General features: G+C 43.1%; 1 protein-coding gene across 2 annotated transcripts in view; it reads right to left on the minus strand.

Moving 5' to 3' along the window:
* Positions 1–1,366: 1,366 nt before the first annotated feature.
* Positions 1,367–18,680, minus strand: part of GLI3 (GLI family zinc finger 3) — a 197,155-nt gene continuing 179,841 nt past the window's right edge. For both annotated transcript variants that reach the window (XM_075704872.1, XM_075704871.1), the window contains exons 10-14: positions 12,061–12,210; positions 11,297–11,461; positions 8,415–8,705; positions 4,838–5,165; positions 1,367–3,657 (exon numbers count right to left, since the gene is read on the minus strand). In XM_075704872.1, coding sequence (XP_075560987.1) covers positions 1,367–3,657; positions 4,838–5,165; positions 8,415–8,705; positions 11,297–11,461; positions 12,061–12,210 — 3,225 coding nt within the window. The remainder of the gene's footprint in view (positions 3,658–4,837; positions 5,166–8,414; positions 8,706–11,296; positions 11,462–12,060; positions 12,211–18,680) is intronic.

Consider the following 18,680-nt stretch of genomic DNA (forward strand, 5'->3'; position numbering starts at 1 on the left):
AGATTAGTTACCAGACATACTTGTTGTTCCACTTGTTTCTTTGCTATTTTTAATGGCAGTTTACATTTCTTAATTTTGTAAATCCTGGATACAGTGGAAAAACATTTAAGATTATCAGATTGCTTGCAATCAGTTTGACTTATTTGACTAGTCTGAGAACTGGGCCATTCGTTTTCTACTTGTTTTACATGCTACGACCGCAATGCTTTTGAAGCCATAACTGTGTGTTATGTCAACGGGCATTTACTTATTTTAAAACATATGATCCATCCGCGAAGGTGTATGTGCTAAAAGGGATGTACAAGACAGTTCTCCTGGCAAAGGAATTGTTACTGCGAATAAGAACCAGTGGCTCAGCAAATTACAGCTCAACTACTTGCATTAAAAAAAAAAAAAAGTCCCCAGAATGGAATACTGCAATTTTGTTATTTCACTGTATGAAATATTCCGTAAGACCCTGATCATCTCTCCACAAACGTGGTTTGCAATGAAGGGATTACAGACTACCCAAATCACCAAACATGTTCATAATTTTCCTATCCAGTCATTTAAAAAAGGCGGCTGAAAAACTGAATACCAAACACTGCAAAAGAGAGTTGGACTAAGAATAGCTTTCTGGTCCCCTCCTTGCTCTGAAATGGATTAAACATGACACAATCTCTGTATCATTATGCAAGGCAGTGACATCTATCTGTGTGTGTGTTTACAAAAACCTTAAACATTTGCTAGGGATCAAAGGGCTGATGGTTTTACATTTCTTATTTGCTTGAACCTCCTAATTTCTTGTGCTCCACAACTCTCAAACTACAGCCTAGGGGTACCATGGCAGTGCATTTCTAAATTGGTTGTCCACCTCAGTGCGATGTATCCAATGCATCCAGAGAGGATTTCGTCACTGTATGCTCACTTTACATTGTGCCTGGTTATTTTCCCCCTATATGCTTAGGGGGGAAAATTGCAACAGTTTTACAAGGTCTAGTTTCTTTTGAGTAACAGAAAATTGCAAAGTCATTCATCAGACCTTTCTTTAAAAAAAAAAACAAAACAAAAACATGCACTTCACACGTTTACATTGGTTTACAATTAAAAAAAAAAGAAAAAGGAAGCATACAGACATTGAAAAAGGGGGAGAGAAAAAAGAGAGAGAGGGAGGGAATGGGTGTAGCAATACTGATTCAAAACTGAAATGGAAGACAGTTTCTCCCTAGAACACTTTAGGGTTTTCAGAGTCCTTATTCCATAAAAGGAATATACTTGAAACACATCCCATTTAGGTGAGATGAGATTGCTAAAATACATACACAACTAAAAAATATGAGTCTTTTTTTTCATCTGTTATCTCCTAAGGGTTTTTTTTTTTTCATGTCTATTGCATAACAGCAAGAAACTTGCTTTCTTCTGCAAGTGAGGTCAACAAAGAGCTCATGTCCCCAATAGCCATGTTGGTTGTGCTTACGGGCATAGCTGGGAATGTAAGAGACGCTCGGGGAGTGGTGAGGCGTGAGGAATTGCGGGAGAGATTCTGAATGATACTCGGGCTCAGGGCTCCTGAAATTAAGCTGACGTGGTCCCCATCATCTATGATAGCATCAAAATCAATCTGCACACCCTCTAGGCTGTTGCTGTCAATGCTGTCAACTGTGCTCGACACTTGGTTAGCCCCTGGGGAAAGAAGCTCAGATGAGTTTGCAGTCGCAGTCCCCTGCAGCAGGCAGTTAGCTTCCGAACCAAAGAAAGAACCTGTTTTCATAGCTTGGTGGCTAAAGCCCGTGGTTTGGTCATATAACTGACCAGAGTAATTCTGCACGTTAGAGCAGAACTGCTGTGATTGACCTTGCATCTCCATCTTAATGGTGTTTACCCTGTACGTCTGGTTGCCATCACTTACGTGTCCTTGCTGTTGTGCCAAGTTGTTTCTCAACACGTTTTGCCGTCTGTTGCTGCTGTAATTAGAGCATGGCTGGTAACTTTTGCCCACCAACAAACCTGAAGGCTGGCTACCAATGGTGTGAGACACCGGTGGACAGCTCTGTGGCCCTTGATACAGGCTGCTTTGTGAGGTAGGACTAACCTGCCCTAGCATCATTTGACCGGATTGATTGACTCCCTGGTAATGAACGCCATCTCCAACTGGTTGGTTTTGCAAATATTCCTGTTCCATCATATTCCTGTTCTGCATCCCATTTGCCATACCGGTGGCTTGATCACTTGATGCCATGGGATGGCCGAAATTTTGCTGGTTCCCACTCACTGGCATATTGCTGCTTCTCAGCTTCTGCCCTTGAACTGCCACACCACAGGAATTGTCCATTGCCCCAGACATCATTGCTTGCCTGGTGATGCTTTCACTGTAAGGCTTATTGGGCTGCACGCTGAAAGAACTACCGGCTCCGCTGCCAAGAACCGTGTTTTGCTGTAAACCGTAGGAACCGTTGTTTTCCACCAGGTTCTGATAGCCGTTCTGCTGGGCCATGTTGCTTCTCTCCAGGTTCTGCTGCTGAACCATCATATTGTTATACAGTCCAAAGGCCCGAGTCTGCTGCACTGCTGAGCGCTGACCGCATTTCAGTTTCGAAGGAGATAAGTCAGAACTTCCTGAGCTTACTTCATTCCACTGAATGGGCAAGTCGCTCTTGTTTGCCTCAGAGCCTGCCTGCTGACTGCTTGGTGGAGGGGCTTGGTCAAAGTTACCCGGGTTGTTGTTTCCTAACACTGAGCTGTGATGCATTTTGTTGCTGTCTAGGACATTGTTCAACAAGTGGTCGTACATGCCCTGGTTCTGGGAATTCAGATACTGAACCACGTCATCTGGCAGGAGATCCTCATCATTCAGACTGCCACCTGCTTCCATCGTAGCAGCCTCCAGGGCGACGTTCTCGCTGATGCTCGGAGGACAGGGGGAGCTGAAGCTGCGGAAGACGCCACCCTCAGAACGGGTATAGTTCTGAAGAACAAGGTTGCGCTTTTCCATGGATGGAGGCAAAGCAGGAGGGTTAAAGCTATTAAGACTGTTGAAACGCTGGACTCTAGGGACAGAGAGGTTGTCAGAAGCCATTCTTACTGGGTCGCTGGCTCTCCTCGTCCCATTTCCTAGAGCATCATGAGACAGAAAATGCCTCCTGCTGTAACCATTTGCCCCACCATCACTACATCTTCGAGGGGCATTCACTGGAGGCAGTGGAGATACTCCAGACTCCCTGCAGTCACCCAAGAGTGCCATCCTTGTTTTGAGGCTCATCCTCTCCATGTTAGGCAGTGGAGTTGGCGGGGGTCCACCAGTAGCTGCTGCATATTTAGCTTTCAGCCTGTATTGCTGGGCTGGGGTGAGGCTGAGAAGACTTGGCAGGTCATCACACTGGCTCGCTTCACTGGAGCGCCGGGAGGCATCCGTTGAGATGGGGTCATAGGAGTCTGCAACACTCACATTCTGTGGTCTTCCCTCTGCCTGGGAGGCATCGCTGGACCTCCGGCTGGAGAAGCAAGGTGAGATTCCAGAAGACCTGCGGCTGCTCAAGTAAGCTGAACTGATTGTGCTAGTATTGCTGTCCCTCCTGTTCAGCATGTTCAACACAGTGATGTCCGTACTTGAAAGTTCGTTCCTGTTTGGCAGAATAGTCATGGATCCTCCTACACTGCAGCTGCTGTTCGACTGGGTACCTGGAGGTAAAATTCACAGTTAAACAAACGGGCATCACCCAGAAACTGGTACAGAAAACACCCAGTAAAGAAGTGGAGTATAGAGGAAAAGCCTGCATCATCACAGCAAATCATAACAGTGCCCTTTATTGAAAGAAGTAGGGATAAAAACTGTGTCCTTAGGTTAAAAGCTAATTCAGAGACTCAAGGGTAACATTTCAGTGTGAATCCCAACACAAAATTTATAGGCCATAGCCACAAACTGTCATCATCTGGTGTAGTCCTCTGGCCTGCAGTGCAGCTACGCTGACTGATGTGCCAGAAGGACGCATTCGTAAGGGAGCTTTTTATAGGCAAAATATAATTGAACAGGCATTTGCATGGAATGGCAAAATATACAAATTGGAGGCTATTCAAGGTCATTTCTAAGACTTCTTGAAATATTCTTGAAATAAATCCTAACAACTGCAAAACATCTTTGCTGGTTTCCTTGTTTTGTTTTGTTTTTAAGTAAACAGACTAAATTTATTAATTTACTTAGTTTCTTTCAATTGAACGAATTTCAGAAAACCTGGGCTGTTGCTGCTGGGTGGAGCGCAGAAAACCTACAGGCACGTTGTAGGCAATGTAGAGGCAGCAGGGACATACATTTTGGCAATGAGCAGCTCCTTGTACAAAAAAAACTATGGATCTTCAGGGTTCAATCTTGCCCTGCTCCATTCATGGATATTTGCCCTTTGTAGCCGTAGAATTGGTAGATATGATTACTTACATGTGTGGAAACAGTTTATTTAAAGGGCAGCCCAACGCATCTATGCAAAGGGTGCCTTGTTAAGGCTTCATCTGAAAGACTTCCATACAATAAACTGGCAGGTATTTTTCACCTGCCTTGCCTCAAAACAAGACAGGATTATGATGATCTTGGGTCCAAACCTTTAACTGTAGGGAATATTTCAAACGTGATGCATGGTTCCCCTGCTGGCTCCCATTCTGTAAAACATGGGACTATCTGACTTCTCTCAGGGTGGATAGTGGGACTTGTAATGAGGGGATAAACAAAAAGTGATCAATTTACAAACCATTCTCACAGCTGATGAGTTTCATAAGCTGCACTACTATTTTGCAAGGGTTGCAAGATTGTGCTAGCAAGCAATGAATTTAAGGACAGAAAGTGTTACCACTCCCACTATGTGTATCTCACCATTTCCTATGAGAGGCGGCAAGGTTGGGGCTTTGGAAGGTGGAACGGGGTTCAGTCTTGGAAGCATTCCATTAACTTGTTTCAACCTTTCTAATTTCACTTGCTCCATCCATTTGGTCCCTGTCATATTCCTCCTGGCCTGTAAGCCAAGTGCTGTGGTGGCTGTGGAAATGGTAGAGTCCATGATTGGGGTTTCATCGATGACACTGAGGTCTCCTACACTACCGCCACCGGTCAGAGTAAGCTCGATCCCATTGTTGGAATAGTTGCTGATGGGGGACTGTTCGCTGCTGCATGTAGACTGACCACCAGGGCTTGGCTGAGATGTCTGTTGAAGTGAGGTAAGAAACAACAGAACGTCAGGATTAAGCAAACAATGTTAACAAAGAACTTGAAGCAAATGCAGGTCTAAATGGAGCCAAAGAAAACCAAATGTAAAGAAAAGTTTAGCGTTAAATGATGGTGATCATTCATTAAGAGGCTTTCTAGAATATTGATTTTAACTGCAATGAATGCCATTGCAAAACTCGAGATTAAAATCCACTTTAATATCTTGCTGATAGTATACATTATACCTACATGAGACATTTATTTCAGTTATTCCCGTAATTGTTTCTATCACTTCATGTCATTCGTGAGCACGTATGTATGGATACTCTATTTTGGGTCTGCACTGTTCCCAGTTGAAACTGCAGGTCAATAAACCAAATCAGAACTCAACCACGTTACAAGGTCTAATTTAGACTGCTACGCTTGCAGCAAACAAACAAACAAACAAGACTCCAACAACACTGGAATTTGGGTTTTTTTCTTTAATTAGACTTGTGGCTAAAGAATGTAAGTATTTTCCAAGCTTAAGGCTCATTGTTACGAGCAGCGGTTGGCCTGAAATGCTGGCATGTAATAAAACAGGGACAAAGCATCAGTGCAAAAATACTGTATCGTATTATTAGCATCCTGTGACCCTGGCAGCACGCTCTAACTTATACCATCTCTGCCCTGAATCAAGAAGGCGATAATCTACTGAATCAAATCCTTTGTTTCACTAGAATTTATGAATTTAGATTTAGAATTTAAGTACACAGTACAGCCTGCTAATCGATGGGTATATAAACCACCGCAATAGCTTCTTCTTTCTTAACAGACTGTTCCCTGCTGCTCTAGCAAAATTCTTGCTGTGGGGAAACACAGGCTTGATTTATTTTTTATACTCATAAAGTTCTCATAAAAGAATGGGAAAATTTCTCTGACAAACTGAAACACTCAGACAGATAGACTGACAGACAAAACAGACAGCAAGACAGACAGAAATCTCTGGACGTAATATCTTCATGTAGGTTGTACCAGTATGATCACAAATCCGTGAGGCATGCAGTATCATTTTGCTCCCAAGAACAGTTTCATGTAAGTATTTTGCTTTGGGGGTTTTTCTTGGGTTTTTAAATTTTTTTTTTCCCTGTCAGCCTGTGATTTTTTTGCACATTTTACTGATGAATGCTGGCTACAATTTCTGAGGTAGCAGTGACAGCTCTCACTCTTAACATCAGTGAATGAAGACACAGATTCATGGGAATACTGTAGCTTCATATGCCCCTGAGGAGTCCATTAAGATGCAATAACTATTTTATTATTTCTAACTTGAACGATGATACTTAGAATTTATGAGGCCACACTGAGCATGTTCATTTCCAAATCCTGGCCATGGCAGATTTGGTGACAAGAATAGAAATAACTGTTATGACATGGAAGAGAGTTTGTGCTTCTGGGCAATAGCTCCATGCCCTATGGAAGAAGAGTACTAATGGTCAGAAGCCTGTTCTTGTAGCCATGTGTCAAGATCACAGTGAGGTAGGTTACAGAAGTAAGAACTGTATTACAGGGAACATTTATTTCTAGATGTGCAATACAGAAAATAAATGGATGTCTTATCTAGAGGGGAAGGTACAAAGACATTTCTGAAGACATTTCACCAATATAAGCCAGATTTTTCACGTCAAGTGTTGCAAAATGCTCACAGCACATTACATTTGGGAATGAGTTTGATGGATTGCACATTACTAAACAAAGGAATGCTTGGACAACAGGCAGCAGACTAAAATAAAGAAATAAATAATGTTGCAAGAAGAAAAACAGCAGAAAAGTTAAAATTTTAAATAAAAGCCCTCACCTTATTACCCACTGTCCTTAGGAAGTTAGAACAAGACATTTAAGAGCATTAGACAGAAAAGACATTGGATTAGTTGAAAAACAAAAAATACATCTTAATTCATACAAGCAATGAAAAACAGGAAATACAGAATTGTTTTTAGAAGATATTTTTCAGTAAGAAATATTTAATACTATGTAACTAATCAGCATTAATACCCCTCTCCTGCAAATTTTATTCATGTTAGAACTGTCTACACTCAACACGCCACAATAATGCCACAGATTTACCTAGCTAAGCAAGAGGGGAATGGGTTTTGTAGTTATCACCAAAGATGGCAGAGGATCTCCCTTAGACTTCAGCAGGAGTTAACTCTGGGCTGTTGGAAGTTTCTGAATTCAGGATTAATTCTCCACAGTTTGGGCATAAGCCTTAGGCGCAATATAGCAGTAACTCGTATTTCAATGAGTAATCACTTTGAATTGCGGCATGATTAACAATATGAGCAGAATTTGGAGGGTTCATATTTGTAGTCCCCAAGGGTTGGGTCCAGGTGAATCGTAGACCCAGATGTGGAAGAGGATGGAGTGACTGCTTTTGCTAGTTTTAACCCTTGTGGAGAGGACAGATGGCACAGAAAATGCAGGAAAATGAAGTATTTCTTTCTTTAAGATAGCATGTCAAAAAATGGAGTAAGATCCTTTCAATGTTCAAGGCTATACTGGTTGAATGCAATACATTAAGGTAAACCAGTAGAAAGACCTGCAGAGACTCTTAATTCAGCTCAATTTAGTTAAATTGGAGTTAGCTTAACTTGGTCAAGTTAAATTACATATCAGATTAACATAAGAGGTCACATCACAATAGAGATCAAATGTTATCAAAAGATCTCCTCCTGCTGTTCAAGAAAGTCAATTTATCCTGCTTCAGTTTGATCCATGACCCAACAACCTCAAGCCCCTAAAATCTGATCGTTTCCCCAGGTTCTCCAAAAATTATCATCATCAATATCATCAATTTAGGCTTTTGGACTTGGTTTTTTTTTTGTTTTGCATTCTGGTTTTGAGCTTGCAGGATTCACATTCTCTAACTTTCTTCTGTAAAGAGGAGAGTGGAAAAAAAAGCCTTTTTAAAAATGAAAGCTGTGATTTTCTCATAATATGCTGATTCCAAAAGACGAAGCTTTAAGAGAAAGAATTATTGTGAGAGTTGCCAACACAGCACTTACTGCATATAGCACACATTAAATGTAATCTTTTTATTTGCTATTTCTGAAGCTTTAAAAACATTTTACAATGTAAATGAAAAAGAAAACCTCACAAAACCTGACTTTGTGAGCTAGAGTTTATAGGCTTGAGCATTTCATAAAGGGATTATTAACCAGTTGCAAGAAGAAAAAGGACAAAGAGAGTGGCACGGTGTATTGCATACCATTGGTTTTTCTGACTTGACTGCTTTCACTTGGAGGCATTCTTCACGCTTTGAGGTAGTGTTGCTGAGGTCCTTCTGCTCACCAATTGCACCCTGAGTCTGATGGCCTGGTGACCGGGTCTGAGAGTGGCTGCCTGGGTCTCTCGGTGGTGGAGGCCTTGGGTGGACATCTCCCCGCTGCTTCTTGGTGACGTGTGCCTCCGGGCCATGCACGGTCTTCACGTGTTTCCGGAGAGAACTGGGGTCTGTGTAGCGCTTTGTGCAGCCCGGTATCTTGCAAACATATGGTTTCTGCCAAGCCAGGAGAAACACTTAAATTAGATTTAACTCCATGTGGGACTCCTGAAGAGCTCCTTGGAGCACAGCTGGTGTGTTACAGTTATACATTTTCACAGTGAATTTGTTATCTAATTTATGGTCTCTACGGTGACTGCATCTAGTCAAACCTATTAATTCCTCTTGGTTTTGAAGGTACCCATTAATGCTGCATAGTTTACAGAGGGCAGAGCCTCTCATGATACGAACTGGCACAGCTCTGACTTACCATAGCAGCAGAGTCAACAAAGCTATGGCAATTTATGAAGACTGGCCTAATTTTCTGTTCTCTCCATTGCCCTCAGCAGTTTGATATCCTGTTTCTAGTACGTCCAGTAGCTACTCCTTGACATTCAGAGGTAAACAACCCCCTTCAAAACATGTTGGGACCTATGTTCAGACAGCATTACCTGAGGAAGAATTTTTCTCCTGGCCCCTTCAGATCACCAGAATGTCAAAGCACAGGATTCAGTTCTGTAAGCATTTTCACCTTGCAGCAATATATGCACTAGTACTATCACTGCTACTAGCAGCTACTAATCACTCTCTTTAAAACCACCTTCCTTTGTCTGTGAATTTCTCTAGTTCACTAAGCAATGCAGAATGAAGTAAATTTACTGTCTTATAATTTCACGAAGACTTTCTTTGTTCTTATATTATGAGAGGATTAGAAAGGAAGAGTTGAGCCCTTCCTAAATACTTTAATTGCCTCAGGAAACAAAGTATCATTCACTCACTTTTATTACGGAATTGTTTCCAAGAAACTACTATTTTTGAAGTCTTACTTGCACTAGCCTTCAAGAAAAAAAAGAGATCCTCATGCAGAGTTCCTCAAAGGTGTTCTCTGTCTGCATACACATGGCACTGCAGAGACTTTGACAAATGTAGCTTCCTAATGGCCTAAGCCTGCTTCCACTGACGTCAGCAGGAAAAATCTCCCCTTAACTTGAATAGGAGCAAAAATGTCATTTGTGAGCAATTTAAAGTTGATGCTGAGCTACTGACGCAGACTTTCTCAAGATGCTATGGAAGTACAAACCAATTAGTTCTCTTCTACCTCAGCTGCTTTTAAATCTGGCTGTAGTTTACCTACTTACAACCAAAATGGCACTGTGAGGAAGTGCTGAATTGGGTCTGTGCTTTCCGTAGCATTCATGGCACTACCTCAGCACACACTGTCTAAGAGTATTTGAGTTCCCCATTTCACTGGGAAATAATGGTGAAAGAAATTTTTCATTTGACTTTGTTGCTGCAACCACCAGAACTGATCCACAGTAGAAGATTCTTTTTGGTGACCTACTGTTAGAAATGAAATCCTGTTCTTAAAACAACAAGGAGTCCGTGTCATGTCTGCAAGTTTGTGAGGATCTTACTCATCAACTAGGTAACAAACAGATTGGTTCAGACCCATGAATGAAATGAAATTTCATTTCAGTGAATGAAATGAAAGCTCAGTCAGCTGTTGGTGAGACTTTGATGAATTTCTTTCTACCTTGGTGACAATTCACAAAATTGCTGCTGGGCTTCAATGCAGTTGTTGGGCTGCTGAGAGCACACACTGCAGGGACGGGGCAAACTCAGAGATGTGCAATGCTCTCTGCTTCCCTTGTGACTCAAGAGGTGCTTTAGGGACCAGGGGACTGGAAGAAGATGAATGCTCCCAGGAGATTCATATAGTCCTAGTGAATGCCTGCGACAGATCTGACAGACACAGAAGGATACAAGCCATGTGGACATGTATACACCTGCTATGGTGTCCAAACCACACAGCATGCTGGTATGTCCTGTCCTTCCAGTATTTTTGGCTTTAGGCTAGCAGGAATATAGACACAGGACAAGGAGGAGAGACAAGGCTCCCCCAAGATGTGAGACTGAGGTGATGTCAGTCCTGTGTTACCTGAAATGGGACAATAAAACAGGGACAAGGCATGCAGATGGTGTGACTCCTGAAAGAGGGGGCAGCAGTAACGGGAAACACATGGTAATAAAGAGCTGCTGCAATGACAGTTCAGGAGATGGGTGTGACCACCACAGCTGGTTTGCTCGAGAGAGATCGAATTGCCTCCACTGCATCGCTACTCTGTGAGGTCTGTTCAGGATAGAAAGAGCAAAATGGCCCAGAGAAGAAGGAAAAGGCATAACTCAGAACTTAGAGGGCAACCCAAATCTTCCAAACCCTGTACACTTCCCTACAGCTGTCCGCAGCAGCTGCGGCTCGGCAGCCGCCAGGTGTCACCACCGACCCAGGCAGGGGACGCGCTCCGGGCCTGGATGAGCCCCTCCAGCTCCGGAGGGAAAAACAATCCCAGCGTTTCAGCTTGGATCTGTCCCTGGTTAATGCGTGTATTTCCATTAGACCCCTCCTTCAAACCTTAATAAAACGACCCACAGCCTCTTTAGGTCCGAATGACACTGGAATGGCTGTGCTCCTAAGACCCATCTAGAACTTATCCTTTTCAGGTTGCTTAGGGTTTCTGTGCTCGTCCTCTGCAATAAATTGCTAGGATCACACTGTAAGCCTGTTCAACTCGGGAATTTATTATTTTTTTGAAGCCATGCTCACTTACCTCATTTGAATGAGTCCTGTTTTGGTGCTTGGCCCTGTCGGACGCGTTGGAGAAAGCTTTGTTGCAGCCTTCGTGTTCACACACATATGGTTTCTCTCCAGTGTGAGATCTCAAGTGCGTTTTCAAGTTTTCTAGCCTGGAGTAGGCCTTTGTACAACCTTCAAACTGCAGACAAGAAGTAAGTCCGGATTAATTTTAATCTTTGGACTTGCAGGAAACGGTAAAAGCTGACCTATAAAAGTTTAGAAACTTTCCAGGCCTTCATAACCTTGCCCAACATAATTTTGTTTGATTTTTTGGATTTTAATTTTACTCAGGCAAACCCCATCACAGCTCAAGTTAAAATGCTTCCAGCGTTATGTAAATCTTCTATTTCAGGAGAGCACAGTATTTGTGTACTTCATCTAAGACATAAATCCACTGCAAAGTCATTAGGAGGCTGGTAGCCAGCAATAACACCCAGATGTAGCTCTGTAAGAGAAAGTGCTTTTAAATAATTAAGCAAACTGATCCCTGTTTAATAATGCCTTTTGGGGCTTCTCTGCACTTTAAACTTGAGGAAGTGGGCCAAATTATCCAGTGAATCCCCTCTCCTAAAGCTCCTGTCATCTGGGTGAACTGGATAACAAAGCATAGACAGTAGCCTCTTCTCCAACAAATGTATGACAGACAAGGTATCAGGGAATGCAGCATCTGTGCCGCTCTGTTCCCTGCACAGCCCCAGCTCCCCCGTCCGAGCCTGGAGCTCAGCCCCCTTTACTCACAGTGCATTTGTGTGGCTTTTCCCCTGTATGTCTCCTCATGTGGACCACCAGCATATACTGGGCTTTGAACGGTTTCTGCTCCCGGGAACAGTCCAGCCATCGGCACACAAACTCTTTCTTCTCACCATGTATATGGTCATTGTTTATATGCTGTTCGGGTAGAAGAGAGATTACAGCTTAACAGAGATGTAACATCGTCATCAGCCTTACTGTAACTTCGCATTGGAACGGCACCAGAGGCTCAGGTGTGAACCAGGATCCTGCGGTACTAGAAGAGTAAGAAGATTGTCTGCACCCCAAAGCGATCACAGGGTTCAAATTATAGATCTCACTGGAAGTCCACTATGGCCCATGAATTTGTTTCTACTGATGTCAACGGGCTTTGGATCAGGCCTCAGGGATACAGGCTGTTAAATGGATCCTGGATAATCTCATGCACAGCACCACTTGTGTGATTCACACTGAGTAATGCTTTCCCAGATAAGGGAAGCCTTACATAAGCGCCACTCAACGCAAAAAAGGTTTACAAAATCAGGCCTTTAAAAACACATCCTCCAACCTGAAAAATCAACAGAACTGCTAAACCATGTTTCCACCAAAACTTTTAACTCACCATAATTTCTTTCAGTAAATGTATTGGGTTAGTGTACATGCCGTGGCAGCAGAAACAAAACCCTACACACTGCAGTAACTAAAAACTCTTGAGCACAGAAACATCCATCAAGCCAGCTTTTGCCATTGCCAAGTACGGCTCTGCCTGAAAGTCTCTGGGAGCGACACCTGCCCCAGGCCTGTTGACACGCATGCACGTGTCTTGCTGTGGTCAGTCTCATCTGCGTGAGTGTATCCAGATACAGGCTGGGGCTGTGTATTTTTTACTGTTCCAGAAAAGTAGCTTGCTCTGTTCCCTTCACTAAGACCCAGTTCAGCAGAGTATTTAAATATGGATTTCATTCTCGCTTCATTCGAGCAGAAATGGGCAGACGAATCAGGGCCAGCCTCAAGATTGGTTTGCTTTTTCGAGGTTTAACTGTCTGAATTTTTTGCACAGCTTCAGAAAACCACAAAAGCACCTACACCTGGACTGTCAAAGGTTTATGAAAGCTGGAATTGCAGCAATAGCTATGTGACTCATCCTCCCAGACTCTTGGAGAAAGCCTGCCTCAGAGACTTCACCTCTGCTTTACTTTCTATCACAGCTTGCTAGCTGTGCCACTAGATGGCTGCATTTCTCAGTGAATGTCATTATTTCCATTAAAGTATGAAACAAACTCCTTCCAGAGTTTATATTTGATCACAGCACAGGGATGAAATCTGTATCTGCTCCGTAAGTAGCTCACAGAAAAAGCCAGCCGTACAGAAACTCAGTAGTTCATACTGGAACACAAAGAAGATAATCCCAATCTTTTCTAAAGTCCTGAAAACAATCAGAAAACCAAATAAAATCACTTATGTTCACAATTATGCAGCATTGCCATGGCAAACAGATGTGCACTGCCTATAAAAGATGACTGCTCTTTTTCTCTTTCTGAAACTTTATTGCCATTTCTCAAAAATTGTGATGGGGCACAGAGCGCATGAACAGAGCAGATGTGCTGGACAATGTACAACATGTAATCTGCAGGAATTTATGTTTCAAGTGTAGATCTCTAGTCCATTCAAACTACACACGCCTGTACCAAAAGTGTACAGATGCCCTGCACTGTGCAATGGAATCGGAAGAGTACAATGAGGTTAATGTGCACTCTTCTTTCCTGAAAAAGAAGTAACAGGAGAAAACTCAATGCATTAAAGTAATTCTTGGCCAAATCTTTCTGTGAACATTATGGACTGTCAGTTACTTGGTTAAACCTACATGGCCAAGAGGGAAATGAAAATTGAGTGTGTGACACAGGCTTTCTATTTGATACAAAAACTTCAAGGCTGGTTTAATCAGTTCACAACAGCACCTCCCTTTACCTCCCGCTGCGTGGACACTCAGGCACCATGGATGCTCTTTCAGAGAAATTCTCCATAGGACACTGTTTCTTTGTCCCTGCAAATGAGCTTGCTCCTTGCTCCAGACCTCTAGCTTTTATCAGCGTGAGCATCCTCCAAGACTGGCCTTTCTCATGGGCGTAAAACTCCTGTGAGTTTTACCTCCTCACTCCCTGCCCAGCCCAGGCTCACTGCAGCAGCTGACAAAGCTTGCCTGGGATGGTGACTTGATCATTCGCCTCTCTACGCCACTCCGGTGGCTCACCAGTCAAGTATCCTGCGATCACCCTCAGGTCACTGCACAACTCTGTCCCTCCATACTTGTCTGCCTTGCTCTCTTATCCTGTCACTTCTTTCCTACTCTCCCTGCTCTTCCTACAATCAAACCCCTCTTTGCACTGTTTTCCCTCATTGCTCTGATGCTTCACGTGGCCTCTGAGAGCTCACCTGCAAAGCCACCTCTGAGCATCCTCACCTTCAGGTAAAGCCTAGAATAAACAAGCCCATGACATCATCTGCTAATCTTGGTAATTTCTTTAGCTCTCAGGTGAGCTGCTCAATTGCGTTTTGCAGAGGAGTGATATTTTAGCAGACCTATAAATGTGCCCAAATACTGGAAGGCTGGTCTGGAAGAAGACACTTGCTAGGCATTAAATCAGCACAAGTAAGAAGCCAACAGCAGAAACCAGCAGTCCTCTCAGGTAAGGAGATTCACAGCATTTGTGCTCCTGACCACAGAGGGCCAGATTCAAATGCCCCCACTCGCTCAAGTTATGATTTGAAAACTGATCAGTCATCTGCTGTGGACACGTAGGCAGAACTATAACAAATACAAAACAGGAACTAAATCTACACTGGGATTTTTTTATCATTATCATTTGGCAGAAACAATGTGCAATACTTACAACATGTTTAAAGGAAGAGGGAGGTCTCACTGTGCAAACAACGGCAATTAGAAAAGTTCAGAAGTTTGTGAACTCTGGCATTCAGGTCCTTTGACTCAGATAATTACCTTTGGATTTTGCACGGTGTTTTTGGCTCCCTGGTCTCTATTATGAGAGGGAATGAATAGTTTTGAGCTTGTAAAACAAAGAACAGTCAGGAATAAGAGTATTATGCAAAGCAGAAGCTTTGGTACAGTACAATAAGGATTTATAGGGTTTCAATTTATAATCTGTTTGTAACCTTATTACACCCATGAAATGTCACATTCCAGGGACTAGATCAGAAGGATTTTTTTTTTCCTGGTGAAATTGAATTTTGATGCAGTTTGAGGGTGAGAAAAGGCTTTTCTTTTAATTTTGTAGGCCCAAACCTGCAAGTTTTACTTACAATGGTAATCCTTATTACAGTAAATAGGCGCATGAAAGCCAATGATATTACTCCCTAGTGTCAGGTTTGCTAACATAAAGCTCTGAAGCGCCAGCTCTGTATTATTAAGAATTTCTGACCCGGAAAAAAAAAAAAAGCCCCCATTAAAAGCTGGAATTCTACTATCTCCCATTGCACACAGTTCCAAAAAGCGGCTAAACAGGGGTCATTTGCAGAATACCAGTCACTTCCATGCCACTTCAATTCTTATTACCAAACCTCAGCCTGTCCTGGCTCATTTGCTTTTCTTTTATTTAAAAAATGTTGCTATTATCATTTGGCTCCAAAATACCCTAAAATGAACAGAGGGAGCTGACCTAAATACTGATTTTGGTCTCAGAACACCCTGGCTTTGAAGGAGGAAGCTCTGAGATGGGTTTCAATTCCAGAGCAAAAATGCCACCAAATTCATTAAAATCAAGGCTGAAGTTGGCCTGTCATCTCTACTGGGGAAGCTCAAAACCCAGACGTAACAGGAAGCACAATCTGCAGTGTCCTGGAAGCATAAATGCTTACGTGGTAAGAAATACTATTGAAAAAGGGAACACCTTAAATCATACATGTTCTCATATAATCAATGCACACCGTATGTGCAACTACATCTTGTAGCAGATGTTGTGAGGTGACACTGGAGGTAGGATCTGCAATAATCTTAGTGTTCTATTTCCCTCCTTCACATGGTTTTTAGAAGAAAAGGAGTGTCTAAGCATATCCTAGCTGACTGCTCGGTACCCATTAGCTATTCAATACATAAACAAAGGCCAAATGTGCTCTCACGGTAGTCAAACAGCAGGAGGAAAGCCCCTTCATACCGGTGGAATGAGTTAGGAACAACAGAAAAAGAATGGTTGTCACCTGCAACTGAGATTGCATCTGAAAGCAAAGTGTTATTCGGTGGATAAAGCAGAAAACATTGGGAAAATCTCCTGATTCTGCTTTCTAACCTAGACACACCACCCTAGCGTATGCTAGGAGAAAACTGGGAAGAGACCACGCTGTATTGGTATAAAGTGGTAAGTTAGTGGCACAGCGGAAGGCATACCATCATTACCAAAAATTAGTTTACTTTCAATTATACAATGAAAATTTTAGACTTTTATCTTCTCACAGTTATTTCCCTGTATTTTAAAAATTAAAAAAGGAGGTGCTAAATAACTCCTCACTAAAGCTCACTACTGACATCAAGCAGAAGCAGCATTAAGCCACCTTCTAGCACAAATCTCCCCCTGGACTGTAGTGCCACAGAAAAGTCCCTCAAACCAGCAGAGCCACTGCATTTGCTGCATAGGAGATGAAGAGCAAATGGCGAAGAGGCATTGCAGTGGAACAGCTGCTAAACACAGCTCACCCCGCAGCTGCACGAGGGAGTCGCGGAGCCCATGGGCTGCAGAGAGGAAATGTGCAGAGATTGCGTCCGGCAGTTACAGACTGGATAGCTCTGAGGCTGGTTTGGAAGGGGATTAGCTGTCCCCGACCTGTAAGTCCTGCAGGGAACACTCTTATTTATGTGTTTTGCATAGGGATGTAGACTTGTCCTTAAGCCCACATACAGTGAGAAACAGGAGGAGGGTCCCTGGTCATCAGGCCCATCCCTCGCTGTGGTGAGCCCTGCTACACCTAATCCCAGTCACGAACGGAGCAAGCTTTGTCTTCTAAGTATGTTGGTGATCTGCTGCTCCCTCTGCTCCCAGTGGAAGTCTCTTCTAGGAACTCACTCCTCTGCTGGTTAGCAACTGATTTCTAGCTTCGATTTATTCACAGCCAATTTATATTAATTTGTTCTTGTGCCAACACTATCCTTTAGCTTAAACAGCTCTCCTTCCCTGCATGGTGTTTCTTTCTCTCCCTCCCCAACCCCAACTAATTGACAGACAGCACTCTCCTCTCTGCCTTCATTTTTACTGGATTAAATAAACTGGTTCCTTCGGGTGTTCTCTAGGATGACCAAGTCCTCATTCTCCCTCTTACCCTGCTTTGGCTTGAGGTGAGGAAGTCCCTGTGTCCTGCTTGTCATTTTGTTCCCAGGTTCCTCATTGCCACTTCCAGGACTGTGTTAGTCCATCCCTCCCCAGTGGTCCTCTCAGCCCTCCTCTTCACCTGCTCTACTACGGCTTCAACCTTCTCAATCAGAACAGTGTGAAATACACCAGGGCTCGCCTGACTTGGCGTAACAGAATTCAAACTTCCCTGTCCTCACTTAGGTGTAAGTACAGATCTCTCCTTGGCTTTCGACTTGAGACCATTACCAAAGCATCTGAGTACCTCATAGCTTGTCAATGTACCCCTCCTAACAACAACCTTTGGGAAATAGTATCTACTTCTACAGCCACAGTAGAGGCAGAGACCTAAGGCCCAGGAAAGCTAAAGCCCACATGCATAGAAGTATTTAGGTCTCTGATTCCCACTAAAAGTAGTCACTTGTTCATGAGTGGTGTGTATACTTCTGAGGTTCTTGACCCACACAGCTTCCTGAGATACCCAAGTGATTGCAAAAAGAGTATCAGCATTCAGAAAAGTGACAGGGCAGCACTTAAGCAAGTACCCATGCTTGCCTGCTCCCCAGGGATGCAATCCACAGCTCATCACTGCTCCTCACTACCATTTTAGGTAGTCAGGCAACTGAGAGATGACATCAGGCAGGCCTCCCTACCATCTCATTAACATCTCAATAAAGATTAACTCCATGGTCCACAGCAAGATGGACAGACAAAAGCTTTGTAAAGAAGTCAGGATATAAAGGAGGTCCTGGTGAGGCAGGAAATATCCTGCAACAATAGAAATACCATTGTGAGGAGGAAAAAAAACTGCATCTCCGTGGAGTGAAATCCCCAGCAGACTTTTCGGACACATTCCAATCACTGCAATCGAGTCTCTCTCTAACCTCTGTGGCTCTGTTAGAACAATGCATGCATTTTAATTTCCTCTTATCTGCTGGAAAATAGGTATGGATCCTGTCTGTCCTTTCCCTACTAAAGATCATTTGCAGGCATAACCAGGCTAAACAACCACAAGAGACTAATGTCTCCTCCCCGCTGCAGAAGTCAAGAGTACACTTTTGACCTCATGTCCTTAGGGTGGCATAAGTACTTAAGCCATTTTTAGTTCCTGAGACGGAAGAAGCACTTAAGCTACTTTAAACCTTTATGGTGGCATAAATGCTTAAGCTGCTTGCAGTTCTTAAAGCCAAGTCAAAGCTGTAGCTATAGGTGAAGAACTCTGCATTTCTGCATAGGCACATGCCTGTAGAGAAGCTCAGATAACTATCTCCACTC

Source organism: Pelecanus crispus, chromosome 2 (assembly GCF_030463565.1).
Source record: "Pelecanus crispus isolate bPelCri1 chromosome 2, bPelCri1.pri, whole genome shotgun sequence".
In the NCBI taxonomy this organism is placed as follows: Eukaryota; Metazoa; Chordata; class Aves; order Pelecaniformes; family Pelecanidae; genus Pelecanus; species Pelecanus crispus.